Source organism: Protomyctophum bolini, assembly GCF_963924005.1.
Source record: "Protomyctophum bolini genome assembly, chromosome: 18".
Taxonomy (NCBI): domain Eukaryota; kingdom Metazoa; phylum Chordata; class Actinopteri; order Myctophiformes; family Myctophidae; genus Protomyctophum; species Protomyctophum bolini.
Window position 1 is genome coordinate 28,371,925 of NC_137879.1, and position 19,865 is coordinate 28,391,789.

At 46.3% G+C, this 19,865-nt stretch overlaps 1 protein-coding gene across 8 annotated transcripts in view; it reads right to left on the minus strand.

The window, feature by feature from the left end:
• LOC308333283 (protein sidekick-2-like) overlaps nt 1-19,865 on the minus strand; it is a 454,209-nt gene that overhangs the window by 28,256 nt on the left and 406,088 nt on the right. For 4 of the 8 annotated variants that reach the window (XM_080789577.1, XM_080789573.1, XM_080789576.1 and 1 more), the window contains exons 31-41: nt 19,030-19,133; nt 17,773-17,843; nt 15,765-15,900; nt 15,081-15,137; nt 14,295-14,396; nt 13,258-13,373; nt 10,125-10,311; nt 7,742-7,879; nt 5,449-5,610; nt 2,537-2,662; nt 868-1,032 (exon numbers count right to left, since the gene is read on the minus strand). In XM_080789577.1, the coding sequence (XP_080645703.1) occupies nt 868-1,032; nt 2,537-2,662; nt 5,449-5,610; nt 7,742-7,879; nt 10,125-10,311; nt 13,258-13,373; nt 14,295-14,396; nt 15,081-15,137; nt 15,765-15,900; nt 17,773-17,843; nt 19,030-19,133 (1,364 nt within the window). Of the gene's footprint in view, nt 1-867; nt 1,033-2,536; nt 2,663-5,448; nt 5,647-7,741; nt 7,880-10,124; nt 10,312-13,257; nt 13,374-14,294; nt 14,397-15,080; nt 15,138-15,764; nt 15,901-17,772; nt 17,844-19,029; nt 19,134-19,865 lie in introns of all 8 variants that reach the window. The other 4 variants (XM_080789575.1, XM_080789571.1, XM_080789574.1 and 1 more) reach the window with 1 other exon arrangement.

Genomic DNA, 19,865 nt, shown 5'->3' on the forward strand with positions numbered 1-19,865 from the left:
CTAGCAGCCCAGAGGATGGCTCGATTTCCGGTTTCGTCATCATAATGCGATGGCCTCGTCACCAAGTCTGGGACAAATCTTCTCTATATTTTTAATTATTTTAAAACGGCAAATTAAACACATTAAACAAATAGCGGGTTTAGCGTATTAACGCCGGCACTTGATCACACTACAGTGTCACACAAAAGCATCAAAAGTAGCAGATCCGCAAGCTTTAAAACTGTGCCATTTTGAGCTGGTACTGTTACCGTTTTGGACAAAATGAGGTTCCATCTGCATTGTACTCAAAATCATGAGTGCAATGCAGAGAATATTTCTGAAACAGAATTGTCAGACATTGTATGTAGGCTTTTAACTTTAAATGAAATGAACAACAAATACATTAATGGTATATTTGCCCTCTCCCTTCTTCCTTCTCTTGGTTTCCGCACACTTTATATTTTGCTACAGACAGTTGAGCTTATCTGACCAGATTCTCAGAGCTATCACTAAATATAGTGCTTGGGGAAGTTGTCAAAAACACATTGATATGGAATGGTTATTGTGAAACATATAGCCTATACCAGTGAAAGATGATAATACAAATACAAATAACAGTCAATTGAAAAAGTTAAGTGTAGTTTTAAATAAGTTTGTCTATCTATTCAAGTAATCTTTGCGAACAAGGTCCCTTGTCAGAACGTTGTTCTTCAGAAGTGTCCTTCCCTTTAGGTCGCGAGCCGTCAGTTGAGAAACCACGATAAACGAACAAAATGAAATCACGCCTCGCCGAATATAGAAAAGGAGTATACTTCAGTACATGCACTTAGTTACTTTACCGGATATGGAAGGTGAAGGTTGAGTACATGTACTTATAGTTAGGTTTACCGGATATGGAAGGAGAAGGCAGGCTGGGCGAGCCATAGCCATAGTCGTTAACCCCGATGACCCGGAAGTCGTAGCTGACCCCTTGCTTCAGGATGTCCATGTTGAAGGTGTGTGACGTCACTTCCTTGGGGATGTCCTTGATCAGGATGTCCCACAGGCCCTCATCTGCAAACACAGAGGATTATGTAGGCCAGTCGTTGTCAACTTTTTCGGGTTGAGTGAGAAAACAACCTCCTCAACATCATTTTGGGGACCCCGACCCAAAGTTTGAGGGTCGGGCGCCCAAAAATAGACGATCTACAAACTTGTAGAATGGCTATTTCCTGTGTGTGACCAAGTATGAATCTGGGGTTAAGTATGAGCCACTGCAGGCCGGCGTGAGATGGAGTTATAAAACGTTTGAATTGAATAAATATCAATATGCCTTTGACAAACATGCTGGTTTTTACAATGTTTATTTGATATAAATGCAGCGGGTTCTGGCTGGCAGCGCTCGGGGCAATTCATAACATCAACAAACATTATGCAATCCATCAGTTTAAGTGTGGCTGTAACATTAACAGCGGCCATACATCATAAAACGGTGGGCAGACATTAGTAAAATAAAAAGTGTGAGAGCTGCTGGCTCTCTGCCTGAGAAAACAACATGAATGGGGCTGATTTCAGGGTTCACTTCAGTTCAGGACCCCAATGGAAACAACCAGGGGTTATGGCGTGCCAAAGTTATTTTACTTTAACTGTAGGACATTTAGACGAAGGACATATTTATGCCCTCAAAATGGGTCTGTGACCCACTGTTTGAGAATCCATCTCTTCCTGCGAGAGTGTCCCAATATGCATCAACATCATCATGTCAATCACACCTGAAACCAGATGCCGTTTGTCTCAATCTCAGCCCCGCAATCAATAGCACATTAAGGAAGAAGTGGCACGCACGCACACACACACACACACACACACACACACACACACACACACAGTGATGACATCAACATTTCAGGACGGTGATTGACCATTGCCATTTGTAATACTACTGGGTTAATAATACTGGGTTAAAGTCATTATTGCCACGACAGGGATGCGGTCAGGAACGAGACGAAGTTCAGTAATACGTGTGCGAACACGCACCACACACACACACACACACACACACACACAGGCTGGTATAGCATCTGTTTACTCTTCCCACCACTTTCAATAATGCCGTTATCTCTCTAGTGGGTTTCAGGTTTTTGACAGATGGCTGTGAAAAAAAGTGTTTCCCCCAAACAGTGGGTCGGCCCCCGGCCATTTTTGGGTCACGGGAGTTGGAACCCATTGTTATGGGTCGCAAGTAAATCCAACCCTTTTCACTGTCTTTTAATGTTCTTTAGCTTTTAGTGTTTTATTTCCTTTTTTTCTAATAAAGTAGTTTTTATTTGTTGTTACCTCTGTAAAGCCCCTCCATGTAAAGCGTCTTTGGGTATTCAGAAAAGCGCTATATAAGTTTGAGATATTATTATTATTATAGTCTAAACTAAGTATGCACCCCGGTTAGAGATAGGTTGTAGTTGTAGGACTAATGACTGGTCTAACCAATGACTAGTCTAAACCGTACAGAGCCCTGAGGGACTCCGGGTCAACCATATACAGAGTATGGGTTCAAGTGGTTTCAAAACCATGGTCTTACCCGACGGTCGGGCCTCGATGACGTAGCGGGTGATGGGGGAGCGCCCGGGGTCTCCGCTGGCCCAGTGGATGGTCAGGGCCGAGCCGTAGCGGGTGATGAAGGGCTCTCCAGGGGGTCCCGGGGCTCCTGGATAGAGAGAGGGAGGGAAAAATAAACGTGTTGTAGCCATGAGGTGACCTGGCTGATGACTCAGAGTGTGTGCGTGTGTGTGTGTGTGTGTGTGTGTGCGTGTGTGTGTGTGTGCGCGCGCGTGTGTGTGTGCGTTCATTTGAGGGACGCTATTAAATGCCTTGATGTCATATTCGACCATAAGCCTAATATCATTTTGTATATCGTATCATTTTATATCCCTGATCTGTCGTCTCACATTTTGTTTTAAAATAAATTTGGCCATGGGTGGTATGGTGGACCTGTAGCCTATAGGGGATATTTCTCATGCTATTTTGACAGGCTTAAAAACACATTTAGCAGGAAAAGAGACAATGAGAGTGCTTTACAACAGAAAGACAACTATTAGGCGACTCGACTAAGTATTAGGACATTTGAACACTGATGCCTGCCAGTCACAATGTGGGACAGGGTATCGATTTGTGGGACGCCCGAAAAGTCTTGGAAATGAGGACATCTGGTCACCCTAGTGTGCACGTGTGAGAGGCCTGCAGATTGCATGCACAAAGCCAAGAGTCAGGCATTGGCTACATTGTGTTCAGTGTCTGTGATAATTGGCAGTCGCCACATTATGGAAGAGACGATGCTTCCTTTGTCCGTGATCTGAATCCTGAGCCACTTGTGGTGTTTCTGATGACCTTGTGAATCTGCTACTTTTGATGCTTTTGTGTGATACTTCTATGATCAAGTAGGGCGTTCATTTACACAAAAAGTTAAAATATGGAGGTTTCTGCCTGAACGCAACCAAACACTGCTCTACCATGTGTGAGAGGACTGTCTGGTGGTTAAGGACCGAGAGACAGTCATTGAACCGCTGCCATGGACAAACTAATCATTTTCTCAAAGATGTCCTCGTGACTTTGATCATATTAGACTGACTGAATCACATAATCCGTTCAGCGCATGGAATTAAAAATGACAAACAAACCATACCTGCTGTTGCATAACCTATAAGTAAAAACCTGTGATTTTGGTGATATCCTTCGGGTTTGTTTTTCATTAATCCCAATTTTGGTTTGATTGGGACGATAGGCCTATTCGTTTTGGCGGATATATATATCGACCATTATATAACTTTGTTGGCAATTGTTCCGTCGTCTCTCGAGCGACTGAAGCATTCACGCACTGAGTCCAGAGCTGTGATTTGAATACCTGGCTATCGCTTCGACAGGCCGTGGACACTTTGTCACGGAGGTGGGCGGATGTTCTGCCATTTCTTTCGACAGGTTCTTTATTCATCATGGTCACCGGAGAGTAACTACCTCTCCTCAGCCCGTCTCTTTCAGACTATAGGCCTATCGCCTGCTTTGCTTTCACCGTTGGCAGTAAATATATCACACTGCCCGACTTCTGGGCACAGAGGGTGATAGTTTGTCACTATGTGCACTCCCACGGTGGGGGGGTTATCTGTCAGCAGGGAGTGTTGTGGGGTGGGAGGAGTAGGACGGAGGCCCCACGTCCTCTCGGTGGGGGCTCCTCACTGACAGGTGAGTCAGTAAGATACAAGAGCAGTCACGACACACAGATGGAGGAATGAATGAAAGATAGAGAGAAAGAGAGGTAAAAAGCTGTCTCGATACACTTTTTTTTGTGTTAGCCGATACCGAATACCGATACCATGTGTTGTGATCTCGTGTTGTGTTTATAGAAGACTCACTCAAATGTGCACTTATTGCAGTTTGGGAAACTCCAAAGCAAGCTCCACATGCCCCAACATTTTATTTACCTGCCATAGTGTCAACCCCTGTGTTGAATCGGTGGTTAGACTGGCATATTGGCTGATACCGATATGAACCGATATGACAAATAAGGGCCGATACCGATACTTTACCGATACAGTATCGGGACATCTCTAATTTATTTAAGTACTGTACTTAAGAACAATTTTGAAGTATTTGTACTTGTAAAACAAGTTCTGTCAATGTTCAGACAGGGAGCATGTACAGGGCTTTTTACCTTCCCCAGGGCCAGTTGGCCTCCACCTCGGGCCCATAGAGTATAGATGAAGGTCTTAGGTTAGGGTTAGGGGGCGTTTACCTTCCCCAGGGCCGGTGGTGATGTTGGCCTCCACCTCGGGCCCATAGAGTATAAATGAAGGTCTTAGGTTAGGGTTAGGGGGCGTTTACCTTCCCCAGGGCCGGTGGTGATGTTGGCCTCCACCTCGGGCCCATAGAGTATAGATGAAGGTTTTAGGTTAGGGTTAGGGGGCGTTTACCTTCCCCAGGGCCGGTGGTGATGTTGGCCTCCACCTCGGGCCCATAGAGTATAGATGAAGGTCTTAGGTTAGGGTTAGGGGGCGTTTACCTTCCCCAGGGCCGGTGGTGATGTTGGCCTCCACCTCGGGCCCATAGAGTATAGATGAAGGTTTTAGGTTAGGGTTAGGGGGCGTTTACCTTCCCCAGGGCCGGTGGTGATGTTGGCCTCCACCTCGGGCCCATAGAGTATAGATGAAGGTCTTAGGTTAGGGTTAGGGGGTGTTTACCTTCCCCAGGGCCGGTGGTGATGTTGGCCTCCACCTCGGGCCCATAGAGTATAGATGAAGGTCTTAGGTTAGGGTTAGGGGGTGTTTACCTTCCCCAGGGCCGGTGGTGATGTTGGCCTCCACCTCGGGCCCATAGAGTATAGATGAAGGTCTTAGGTTAGGGTTAGGGGGCGTTTACCTTCCCCAGGGCCGGTGGTGATGTTGGCCTCCACCTCGGGCCCATATAGATGGAGGTCTTAGGTTAGGGTTAGGGGGCGTTTACCTTCCCCAGGGCCGGTGGTGATGTTGGCCTCCACCTCGGGCCCATAGATGAAGGTCTTGGCACGGATGCGGAAGTTATAGGTGACGCCATCCGCCAGGTCCTTGATCTTCAGCCAGAAGGGGCCGCTCCCCTTCACGTCCACCGTCACTATCTTGCTGACTCCTGGGGGGGAGGGGGAGCGGAGACAGTCGGCACAGTCTGGACAGACACACGTCACATTTAGAGGGACGTCTTTAGAAAGAATACACGCAGCAAGCAGGGCCGTGTGGCCAAGCAAAGCAACATGGAGGAGACAAACTGACACACACGCCCACACGAAGCCCAATGCAGACATATCACATACACGGATGCACGCACGCACGCAGGGGTACGCAGACACACGCATTCACAAACCAAAGTTATTATTGAGAACTACAATGAACTAAATTATGAAAGCTAGATGCGATTTCTATTTTTACTTAAAGGGCCACTTCACTCCTTTTGCAACCAGATCTTATTTTAAATATATGTCTGCCACAACGTGGCGACAGAGGCCAGTTAGCTGTGCCACGCAGAATACGACACATTACACATCCAGATGTTCACATGCGGGTGACACGCTGGCAGACCTCCATTGTAAGAAATGGCTTGTTTGGGAGACAAGAAACACTGTCCTGTTTAGTTTTTTTAATGTAATGTGTTTTTAGATATATTTTTAGGTACGTTAGTATTTCAAAGTGTCTGTGATGTCACATACACTGGTCTCACTTCCTTCCTGGACTACATGTTGTCTCAGTAAGACAGCCCTCCCCCTCTCCACAAGGTGAGGTGAGTGCACCAAAGCATTACATTATGTTTCTGGCCATAGGGTGCAAATTTCAAATTGTGCTACTGTTATCTATACTATTAACATTGAGTAATTGCAGTTTCTTCCAGCGGTGAAATGTCCCTTTAAAACCTCTTAAATCCACAACATCGGAGTTGGAACCGGAGAACAATTGGGTCTCCATTGACCCACTAAGCGCTGTTCAGAGGTGGACAGCCCCCGCCGGGGATAGATTTTTCAATCTATCCCTTAAATACAATTAACAATGAGGCTTGGCTAATATAATAATATTGCTTCTTTTGTGTATACAACACCAAGTAAAGCAAACTAAAATTGTAGAGAAAAAAGGTCCTTGGTTTTCATCTTCAACTGTCAATTTTACGCTTAGCATTTTGGGTGAGAATATATGTAGATGAGCCTGTATGAAATCTAGCTTCCATAATACACTTGGCTGTGCCAGAGCGTTAGCTTATATTACACAATACCTTGTCTGACTTTTTAGATTGCATCCCTGGCAAATACCCCATATAAAAGAAATAATAATAAAAAAAAACTAATAAAGAACTCAATTAGAAACAAAGCTAAACAAGCAGAACTGCTTTAAACGCTGATTAAAACTGAAGTGAAATTGAAAACAAAAAAGTAAGCCGAATTGAAAATGTAATCAAAACAAATGAAAAATGCTAAACTATTCCTTGGAGCGAGTGCACGGCGCACACACACACACACACACACACACACACACACACACACACACACACACACACACACACACACACACACACACACACACACACACACACACACACACACACACACACACACACACACACACACACACACACACACACACACACACACACAGAGAGCAGGAATGGTGTTAAGATGACAAACATAGTTCAACTTTAATTGTGAGTTCTTTATTAAGCAGCAGTGAATGATGTTTTTAGGCGGTACGCCAGAGAGGGTTGTGATGAGTATAGTGTTCAGGAGCAATGGAGAGGTTGTTCAAGGTCATGGTCGATGGTTAGCTTATAGCTTATTAGCTTAGGATGAATACACACTCCGCTTGATCTGAGCCTAAACATTGATTGAAAGACGTGATTAACAATAATGATTAATATCAATATTAATCGGGTGCATTAACCCTTCGGGTGGTACAAGCAGCCATTTTGAGCAGGGAAATGTTTAAAAGAAGAAGAACAAAAAAAAAGAGAGGAGAGGATTTGTTGGGGGTGGGGGGGGGGGGGGGGTCTGCTTTGGCTTTAATCCCTGCGTCTTGTCATTCTGATTTCGGACATTGTACAATTGTGATATGGTTCTATAAAAAATGATAAATATCGTATCGGGAAAAATCGGTACCGCCAGATACTCGAAAAATCTAATGATCGGAATCGGATCGGGGGAGCAAAAGAGAGAAAAGAAAACCATGATCTGGACTTAACGCTACAGTGATGAGGACATAGAAACGGGGGGTGGTGGTCTTACCGTCCACGGGCGTGCAGGGCTCGTAGATGAGGCGGTAGCCCTCCAGGATGCCGTTGGGGTAGGTGGGCTCCCCCCAGGAGACGTTGACCGAGGTGGTGGTCAGCTCGCTGAAGTGGATGAAGCTGGGCGAGCTGGGGGCTAGAGCGCCAAAACACAGAGGTCATAGGTCAATTTGACAGAAGGGGAAATGATCAATAATAAAAAACAAAGACAAAGCTGTTCTTTCTTTTCCTTTATTCACCCACCAGGGGGAAGTTGCCGAGCACGGATGCTCACAGACACGCACGCACAGCGCACGCCGTTTTGGAAATTCAATATTCAAACTTTTGATGCCTTTGTGTGACGCTGTAGTATGATCCAGTACGCCGTTCATTTACGGAAAGAAACCACATAACATGTTGGAGATATTAGGTTTCGGTCCCGACAGCAATGATGTGCATGTGCCCTTTTCACTGTGGCATTCACTGATCTACAAACATACATAAGGCAACTCAGAACGTTTCCAACTCACACCAGTAATCCTGAGCCTGACAGGGGCACGCACGCACACGCACACGCGCACACACATACACACACACACACACACACACACACACACACACACACACACACACACACACACACACACACACACACACACACACCCCACCCATGTTGCACTCTGTGAGGCGTCTATATAGCTCTAAAACAAATACCACGACAGATCTGCAAATAGTACTTGACCCCAACCCGGGTCATGTGAGTGCAGCGTTCATCGGCGGGCCGGGGGCTGGATGTGATGACCCGGGGGGGCGGGGGGATGTGATGACCCGGGGGGGCCGCGATGGAGGGCCATGCGCGCTACAGATGGACGGGCTTGTGACACCACTGTGCTTTGGGACACAGCTGGCCTCGTTGTCTCGTAAAGCGCTCAAGCACGAGTAGTGGAGACGCTCCCAGCAGCACAAAAGCCCCCTTTGTCCGACCGAAAAGAAAAAGAACTCTGGCTATCTATCGAACCAGTCTCTCTCTCTCTACCCCCCTCCCTCTCTCTCTCTCTCTCTCTCTCTGTCTCTCTCTCTCTCTCTCCCTCCATGTCAAAATGCTTCCTCCTCCTCTGTGTAGCAGTGTGGCGAGCCAATAAGAGGCCCTCCTCCCCTCCACTAACTCATGGGATACTAAACACACCAAAACTGTAACAGAGAAAAGAAAAAACAACAACTATTTATTGAGGGGGAGTTTATGGATGAATAACTCATTTGAAAGTGAATTGTACAACAGGAAGGAAGGAGGGAGGGGAGGATGAGCAGTGTGCCAAATGTGTCCTTCAGTGCAATTCAACCCTGAGTCAGTAAGAGAGAGAGAGAGAGAGAGAGAGAGAGAGAGAGAGAGATGAAGGGAGTAAGGCCAAGGAACCGCTGGGTTCTTTGAGATGATGTTGATGACCTGACAAGTCCCTCATCAACATTATTCAAACTACACCATGTGTCCCAAATCTGGGCCAAACAATCGTCAATAATAGCCTATCTACAAGCTCTCAACGCAATGCACTGTTTTGGTGAAGGTATTTGGTATATAGAGGGGCCTGTAGTAATAAGCCTTTGGGGTTTCAAGTAGACTGGGTTGAAGCAGTTCTTTGTGGTTGCATTGAGACACTCTGGGAGTGTACTGCTGCTAATGTTGTTTGGCATGCTGACAGCAGCAATTACCGCCCCGTCATCTTCATATTAAAGCTTACAATGACTGGATTTGTCTTCCTTTTTCTTATTTTTTTCTCTCTGCAGTGTAAACATCCCACATTGAGAGTTCTTGTTTTCTCTCCCAATGGTGGGATTTGTAAAGTTCTTGAAGGAATCCATAAGCCCCAAATGTTGAGAATCAGAGGGTTAAAGACCTGGTGAAATGAAAAACTCTACATTTGTATGTATATTTTTATATCAAAACTCCCTAAAAGGCCAATCTTTATTACTTCCTGTGAACGAAAACGTGCTAAGGTCACAAAGAAGACCCGCTATAAGACAAGAAAGGTGACCGAGCCTTTTCTGTCTTGGTCCCCACATTATGGAATGCGCTCCCCTCCCACGTCAAACCATCGAGACTTTTAAATCTCACTGCATCTTGTATGCTTCAGTTATGTGTCTCAAGTAGTTTTTTTACTGTGTCCTTGCTGTTGTTTTTCTGTTTTAGCTACAGTACCGTGTATTTAGTTTTTATTTTCCTGCATAGTAGTACTTTGTCGTTTCAGACGTTGTTTCGAATGATATTTCATTGGACCTAACCCTAACCCTACCCTAACCAAAACTCCAAGAGAGACGGAGAGAGACAGCAGCAGCCGCCTGATCTTTAATTAGAAGTAATTAGAATAATGTATTTTCTTTTGTAATTTTCCAGTGTCCGCTCTTACCCGCTTGCTGCGTGCGGCCCCTGGTAGCGGGGCTGCGGGGCCCGTCGCCCGCGGCGTTGAAGGGGGCCACGCTGATCATGTAGGTGGTGTAGCCCGTCAGGTTCTTCAGCTTCACCCCTCCCTCCGGCATGAAGAGGGTCCGCAGGCGCTCCGTCTCGTTCTTACGCTGGAACTCCCAGAAATACACCTGTAGGAGGAGGCAGAGAGGGACCCTGAGAGGTGAGTTAACCCCCACTAATACACCTGTAGGAGGAGGCAGAGAGGGACCCTGAGAGGTGAGTTAACTCCCACTAATACACCTGTAGGAGGAGGCAGAGAGGGACCCTGAGAGGTGAGTTAACTCTCACTAATACACCTGTAGGAGGCAGAGAGGGACCCTGAGAGGTGAGTTAACTCCCACTAATACACCTGTAGGAGGAGGCAGAGAGGGACCCTGAGAGGTGAGTTAACTCCCACTAATACACCTGTAGGAGGCAGAGAGGGACCCTGAGAGGTGAGTTAACTCTCACTAATACACCTGTAGGAGGAGGCAGAGAGGGACCCTGAGAGGTGAGTTAACTCCCACTAATACACCTGTAGGAGGAGGCAGAGAGGGACCCTGAGAGATGAGTTAACTCTCACTAATACACCTGTAGGAGGCAGAGAGGGACCCTGAGAGGTGAGTTAACTCCCACTAATACACCTGTAGGAGGAGGCAGAGAGGGACCCTGAGAGGTGAGTTAACTCCCACTAATACACCTGTAGGAGGCAGAGAGGGACCCTGAGAGGTGAGTTAACTCCCACTAATACACCTGTAGGAGGAGGCAGAGAGGGACCCTGAGAGATGAGTTAACTCTCACTAATACACCTGTAGGAGGCAGAGAGGGACCCTGAGAGGTGAGTTAACTCCCACTAATACACCTGTAGGAGGAGGCAGAGAGGGACCCTGAGAGGTGAGTTAACTCCCACTAATACACCTGTAGGAGGAGGCAGAGAGGGACCCTGAGAGGTGAGTTAACTCCCACTAATACACCTGTAGGAGGAGGCAGAGAGGGACCCTGAGAGGTGAGTTAACTCTCACTAATACACCTGTAGGAGGCAGAGAGGGACCCTGAGAGGTGAGTTAACTCCCACTAATACACCTGTAGGAGGAGGCAGAGAGGGACCCTGAGAGGTGAGTTAACTCCCAGAAATACACCTGTAGGAGGCAGAGAGGGACCCTGAGAGGTGAGTTAACTCCCACTAATACACCTGTAGGAGGAGGCAGAGAGGGACCCTGAGAGGTGAGTTAACTCCCAGAAATACACCTGTAGGAGGAGGCAGAGAGGGACCCTGAGAGGTGAGTTAACTCTCACTAATACACCTGTAGGAGGAGGCAGAGAGGGACCCTGAGAGGTGAGTTAACTCCCACTAATACACCTGTAGGAGGCAGAGAGGGACCCTGAGAGGTGAGTTAACTCCCACTAATACACCTGTAGGAGGCAGAGAGGGACCCTGAGAGATGAGTTAACTCTCACTAATACACCTGTAGGAGGAGGCAGAGAGGGACCCTGAGAGGTGAGTTAACTCCCACTAATACACCTGTAGGAGGAGGCAGAGAGGGACCCTGAGAGGTGAGTTAACTCTCACTAATACACCTGTAGGAGGAGGCAGAGAGGGACCCTGAGAGGTGAGTTAACTCCCACTAATACACCTGTAGGAGGAGGCAGAGAGGGACCCTGAGAGGTGAGTTAACTCCCACTAATACACCTGTAGGAGGAGGCAGAGAGGGACCCTGAGAGGTCAGTTAACTCCCACTAATACACCTGTAGGAGGAGGCAGAGAGGGACCCTGAGAGGTGAGTTAACTCCCACTAATACACCTGTAGGAGGAGGCAGAGAGGGACCCTGAGAGGTGAGTTAACTCTCACTAATACACCTGTAGGAGGAGGCAGAGAGGGACCCTGAGAGGTGAGTTAACTCCCACTAATACACCTGTAGGAGGAGGCAGAGAGGGACCCTGAGAGGTGAGTTAACCCCCACTAATACACCTGTAGGAGGAGGCAGAGAGGGACCCTGAGAGGTGAGTTAACCCCCACTAATACACCTGTAGGAGGAGGCAGAGAGGGACCCTGAGAGGTGAGTTAACTCCCACTAATACACCTGTAGGAGGAGGCAGAGAGGGACCCTGAGAGGTGAGTTAACTCCCACTAATACACCTGTAGGAGGAGGCAGAGAGGGACCCTGAGAGGTGAGTTAACTCTCACTAATACACCTGTAGGAGGCAGAGAGGGACCCTGAGAGGTGAGTTAACTCTCACTAATACACCTGTAGGAGGAGGCAGAGAGGGACCCTGAGAGGTGAGTTAACTCTCACTAATACACCTGTAGGAGGCAGAGAGGGACCCTGAGAGGTGAGTTAACTCTCACTAATACACCTGTAGGAGGAGGCAGAGAGGGACCCTGAGAGGTGAGTTAACTCTCACTAATACACCTGTAGGAGGAGGCAGAGAGGGACCCTGAGAGGTGAGTTAACTCCCACTAATACACCTGTAGGAGGAGGCAGAGAGGGACCCTGAGAGGTGAGTTAACTCCCACTAATACACCTGTAGGAGGAGGCAGAGAGGGACCCTGAGAGGTGAGTTAACTCCCACTAATACACCTGTAGGAGGCAGAGAGGGACCCTGAGAGGTCAGTTAACTCCCACTAATACACCTGTAGGAGGAGGCAGAGAGGGACCCTGAGAGGTGAGTTAACTCCCACTAATACACCTGTAGGAGGCAGAGAGGGACCCTGAGAGGTGAGTTAACTCCCACTAATACACCTGTAGGAGGCAGAGAGGGACCCTGAGAGGTCAGTTAACTCTCACTAATACACCTGTAGGAGGAGGCAGGTTGAACGTGATTTTTGTTTAGTTTCAATTGCACTACTTTAAATTGTATTTATTTATTTAGATTATAGTTATTGTGAACAACTGTAAGCAATGTCTTTATTAAAATGTTTCTCAACCCCCAGGAAGACAAATGGGAATCCTAATAAACAATAAACAACATGTCATATTATGCGCCCACGTAAAGGTGGTGTCTGAGGACATATTGGTTCACATGAACAAGGCCACATATTTACTGCAGAGCGTATGTGACCACCAGGGGTGGAAAGTACACGTCACATCCTCACCTTGTAGCCCTGGATGTCTCCGTTCTGGGCGTCCAGGGGGGGAGGGTCCCACGTCACATCCAGCTGCGTCGCTGTAGCCGTTTGGATAGCCACGTTCTGGGGCGGCGCCGTGGGCACTGTGACGGACGGCGCAACAACGGGGAAAAGACAAAAAAACATTACATTAATCACGTGTCGCCTGAAGGTCTGTCGCCTGAAGGTCTAGTTGAAGCTTGCGATTGGCTAATTCCGTTCTGCCATTTTCATGACTTTTTGAAAACAGTTGGCAGTTTCCTTTTGTTTTTCTTACTTGGTGTGTGGCCTGGCGATGACGGAGCCTATAAAGCCAGTCCTCAATCTAAACTCTTTAACCTACACAGCCACAGGCGGGCTGGGGGGGATTTACCAAGAACAAATTACACCTGAAATCCCAAGGAGCTCATAAAGAGAACCAATTTCAGCGAGCAGGTTGCCATGGCTGCCCGTACGCAGACAGCCTAATCCTCGCATGCACGCACGCACACACGCACGCACACACACAGGCACGCACACAGGCAGGCAGGGTAGTCAAATATTTGAGCAGTCACGAAGACAAGGTCCTGATTGAAATGACGTGAAAAAGCCCCTCTTGGTGAATGGAGGCCGTGGTGGAAAGTATGTTTACTCAAGTATCTAATAATACATACTTCTACTCCACTGCATCTCAGAGGCAAACCTTTTACTTTTTACTACACTTCGGGTAGCTCAGTCGGTAGAGCACTCTCCTTTCGACTGCAAGGTCATGGGTTCGATCCAGGGCACCGTCAACTCAGCATATCTATCTACAAGCTCAAGCTGTGGGCTACCAATCTGTATGGTAGAGTATGTAATACAATATAACTTATACAAGTGAGGTGGTTGTATTTTGTCTGCCCTGCCTGCCCAGCTCAATGTTGAAAATACATTTGGCACACATGCAGGAAACAGGGTTCAAATCCGGGGATAGAAGAGGAAAGTTATACATAATTAAATAAACAATTAAAATGTGAGTAGTTGAACGGGACCGCCGGGGGACGCACCTGCCTCTCCGACAAACACCTCCTTAGGTGGGCTGGTCGGACCCTCGCCCACAGCGTTGTACACACTCATGCGGATCTCGTAGCGCTTGTGCTTGCTCAGGTCTGCGAGGGAACGAAAGTCTTATTAGCTGGGGAATCGTTAATTAAGTCATCGTTCATTCCCACAAAAGGCTTTTTTGTTTTTGGCGGGCTTGTTTACATTATGAACACGACGGCTGAGGAAATCACACTGTTTCAGCCTTAGCCACTAATTATGGGCTTTGGTGGAATTGCAGCGGAGGCACTGAGGCACATGAGGGATGTTTGGATGTCTGCTTCCACAGTGTTTTATACAAATAAATGAACGAGAGAGAGAGAGAGAGAGACAGAGAGAGAGAGAGAGAGAGAGAGAGACAGACAGACAGACAGACGGACAGACGGACAGACGGACAGAGACAGAGACAGAGAGAAAGAGAAAGAGAAAGAGAGAGAGAGAGAGAGAGAGAGAGAGAGAGAGAGAGAGAGACACAGACAGTCAGTCAGACAGGTCTTGAATTGCTGGGAACACACAGTTGCAGGTAAACAACTCTCCAGTGCTAATGGTCTCAATTATAGTCAACTCAATTGACCAGGTGCATTTCCTGTCTCATAATGCCAGGCAGCTGGCAGTGGCAGCACAATCATATGATAACCTCGCAATATGACACCCGGAATGCTTCCCGTGTCATAACATGGTTATGTGTCATGCCGTGTCCGTGTGTGTGTGTGCTCGTGCATGCGTGTGTGTGTGAGTGTGATAGTACTTACTGTCCAACTCGTACTGGGTCTGCATGGCCTCGCTCAGATTGCGCACGCTGTAGGGCGCTGTGGATAAGTGTAGGCACCCATATTGTGTGTGTGTGTGTGTGTGTGTGTGTGTGTGAGAGAGAGAGAGAGAGCGAGATGGAAGAGTTAGAGAGATAATTCATCGTATTAGGCCAATACTTTAACTGTCTGAGGTAATAAACAGTAACACTCATCAGAATTGTGACCGAAAAAAGTGAAATGCTGGCAGAAGACACACACAATGGTAAATGGTAAATGGTGCATTTATATAGCGCCTTTATCCAAGGCGCTTTACATAGATTGTGCATTACATTCACCCATTCATACACCGATGGCAGCGGAAGCCATGCAAGGTACCAACCAGCACATCGGCAATTTGGGGTTCAGTGTCTTGCCCAAGGACACTTAGACATGTAGACAGGAGGAGCTGGGATTCGACCCACGGATCATTGGACGACCTGCTCTACCTCCTGAGCCACAGTCGCCCCACACACACACACACACACACACACACGCACGCGCCAGCTCTGGAGTGGAGTTAATAACACCGATACACTGATACTGCTACTAATCAGTGGATGAGTGGGTGTCAGGAGTGGGATCCACAGACGATGACACATTAGTGACACAATGAGTGAAAGTGACAGTGCCGTGTAGGTGGATCACCTGTGAGCTCGGCCCAGGTGGTGGACGGGCTGTTGACGGTGTGGGCGGAGTAACTCCTCAGCCGGTCGTACAGGAGCTCCCGGTAGCGGACCCTGAACCCCAGCAGGATCCCGTTGATCTTCTCCTCGGCGGGGGGCTGCAGGGTGGAAGACCGCTCCACACATTAAAGTCATACCGTGGTGGTAGGTAACACATTCCTAAAGCCCAAATCACAAGGGGTCGGGTTGGGACAAAACTGTTTTTAAGGTAAACCACACCAATGCAACTAATTGAGTTGCAATGAGTTGCATTGGTGTGGTCTACCTTAAGAACACGTTTTGTCCCAACCCGACCCTTTGGTGTGGTTTGGGCTTTAGCCTGCAGGCGTTTTGTTTTCAAAGGAGAGAAAAAAGAAAACGCCTGCGGGCAATGACAAGTGGCATACGAGCGGAGTGAACCTTGTATTTTCGCTAAACAATAAGAGTGCAGAGGGGTGTCACTAAAAATGGGGTGACGTCAGTGTTCTCCGTTATGTGGAGTCGTGAGCAGAGCACAATAGGAAGTTCCCGACTGTCTCAGCCGGGAGATGGTGCGCCCTACAGTATATGCCCAGAAAACCATACAGGTCTCTTTCAGGCTACACGCCTGCAATTTTTTCCAAACCAAACTTCTCAAATATTGGTCGATAATTCAGAGAGTTACGATCATTTGGATTATGGAGAGAAATCCTGCTTCAATAGACATACCGTACATGGGTCATATACATGCATTACTATGAGGAGGTACGGCTTTCCCCCACAAAAATATGGCGGCCGTGATGACGCACCGTATCAATACGTAGGTATCTACGTTTATATCGTCTCTGTCGAGTGGAAACCTCATGTCCAAAACGGTTACTTTTCAGAATTCAGATTAAAAAAAATAGCAAATGTAGCAGATCTACAAGTTTGAAGGGCATCACATCTGCTACGTTTGGTGCTTTTGTGTGACGCTCTAGTGCGTTCAAGTAGTGCGTTATTTTTGAAAAAACGCAAAATGAACAACGATATGTCTATGAACAGCAGAACGAGACTGGACAACAGATGTGGCGCCATGTTTATCGTAATTCAGACATCGTCGCAATTACCTCGACATAAACGTACAAATTGAAGCTCAAATGACGCTTTCTCTGGGTTTTGCAGCAGTGCGGTCTGTCGGTGTTATTACTCGCATATTTCCCCGTTGTATAATTACAATTTATCAGCTTACTCTTGCATGCTTCCTTGCCTCAGTTGCAGGGGATTTCATTGCAAAGCAGACATTTAAAAAACAGACTCCAGCCAGACTGCAAAGGAGGAGGATGAGGGGAAGAAAAACGTTGCTCGCTGTAAAAAAAACAAACAAGCGATGACAAGCCCACGGGGAGAGAAGAGGTAAAGAGATGTGACTCTCACTCTACAGTATATCCTAATAAATTCTTCAAGCGTTCTCTATAAAACCAAGATGGAGGACCCGGGGGGGCTCCTATCTCGCCCCTTTATGACCTGTTAATTCAGGTGCGAGTGTGGGAGAGGAGGGAGGCTGGATACTATGTAAAATGACTCCATGCTCTCTAATTCTCTAAATGTTGACTGTCAGCTCTGTGGAGCACGACAGACGATGAAACACTTAAGACATAATATAATAACATAATATACTGTACATATATAATATTATGGTCGCTGTCGACTGGAAACCCAGGCCTTTTATTTCCTTTTTTTATTGTACACATTACAAAGCTGTGGAAAATGGCTGTGAGCATTTGTTTGGTTTGGTTTTCTTTTCTGAACTCGCACTACACTTTTACACATCCATCCATACATGCACTACATCACTGATATGTCTATTCATTCACACCACATTGTATATTATGTACTGTATACAGTTCAATTATGTTTTAGGAAAGGTATTTTCTTTTTAGCAGATTTCATATGCAAGGCTATAGATTTCAGCACGCACGCACGCACACACACATTAAGGCCGAGCCAATGGCGTTGACCCGTCTCCTCACCTGCCAGTGAATCAGGACGGAGGTGGTGGTGTGTGGCGTAACGGACAGGATCGAGGGTGCTTCGTCGGGTGCTGTGGAGGGGGAGGGGTGTAGGGGAGGGGGGGGGATTAGAGATAAAAGTAACAAAAGGTAAAGACAAATGTATTCAATGGACCTGAAAAAGTCCAGAGGAAAAGCTAAAAGTCTGTAAGCGCTTGCAGTGGCATTCACGGGACATAAACCCCGGCAGAGGAGAATACAAACAAAAGCTGCCATTGATTAAAGCCAGGCAAAAGTAGCAGTTTGGGAGATAAGTGGTGGAAAAGTACTCAGATTCAGGAAAAGTAGCAGTACCACAGTGTTAGAAATACTATAAGTAAAAGTCCTGTATTCAAAGTAAAAGAAAATACACTTACAGTACTAAAAGTAACCCTACTTTTATTTATTAAAAATACAAAAGCAGCTCTACAAAGCTCACAATGTGTCATGATGTGACATATTGTGATTATGTAGATCGGGATTTTCTAATGTTGTAATAGATCTGCAACGTAACTATCAAAAGTTTCTAAATAATGTCAGACTAAGACAATTTGTTTTGACTGTGAGATGTAGTGGAGTAGAAGTATAACTATAAGTATACCTCAGAAATGTACTTTGGCCTATAATATAAATATAGCTACTTGAGTTAATGTACTCCTTTCCCACCTCTGTGCCAGGAGGTTTTAGCACTGTTGTCTAGTTTCGTGGCAACTGCTATGACATCACTCGCTATGTCACTGTCAGCACTGTGCTCAACAATAACAATAAGCCAAGTCATCCTGACAGCAATTTACAATTCACACTGCAGGCATTTAGCAGATGCTCTTTATCCAGAGCCACTTAAGCAAGGAAAACACATACATCAAATGCACAGAGACGACGAGGATCATACCTAAACCAAAACCCTACCATCAGTCTGAACTATATTGGTGTCGGTTTGGAAACATCATTTTTCTACAATCTTGATTGATGAAAGATTAATTGACCGAATGAAATGTAATAAATACAATTAAAAGGGTTAGAGTTAGCCCAAACATTGTTTCAGTCTGAATTCATACCTAAAAAATAAAAATAAAACTGTACACTCTGGAAATGTACAAATAGAGGGTCCATTTGGTTCCATTAGTACACTGTCCGAGTTTTGGTTCCTATAACTATCAATAATAATTTAGCTGAGGACCTCCTGGCTGTATTCACTGTCTCCTATGATAGAATGTGTTGTAGTTGTTTGGTCCTTACCGTCTTGCAGTGTGGTAATGGCCTCGCTCTCCTGGCTGTATTCACTGTCTCCTATGTCGTTGGTGGCCTTCACTCTGAACTGGTAGGAGGTGAAGGGCTTCAACCTGAAGGTGCAAAGCACACAGCAATACACATTATTTCATACAAAATCTTTTAATCACTGCAAGCTAAGAATAGTACAACCCGCAGCTATGGTTTAGACAAGCAAACCAAGTAAACCACAGTTTTATATGCATTTGATACAAGTTCTTATCTCTGGGACCATAATCTATACTGTAAAACATGTGTCAACGTCTTTCAGGCCGTGGACCTCCTTAGTTGAGAGAGAGAGATGAAGCAGGGACCCCCCCCCCCCCCCCACTACATATTGTATAACATTCATCGTTTGACAACACGATCATCAGTGTATTTTGTATTCATGTTAATATGTATTTTTGAGATGTTGAATCACTTAATACTTCGAAAAATGTGACCTTTCACTCTGTACTTAGTTTGCATTTCCCCCCCTCAACACCACAGGTCTGTAGCCAAAAATTGCAGGTCTACTTGTAGATCGGCTATTTCCATTCTCTTCAGAATAGGGATGCCAAAAAAATATTATCCTATCACAAAGATTCCACCGCCCCCCCTGTAGTAACTTCTTATTTTATGCTTGTAACACGGAAGCTATCAGAAATGTGATGAACCACACACTTAAAGGCCCTGAGACTTTGTGCTGCATCGTTAAGCTGTAACAACATAATATGCTAACCTCATGGCCTCTTCTCCTGTGGAACTCCACGCACATCGCTGCATTTTACACATCGTTAAAGGCAGACTAGCACCTTGTGGGAGCA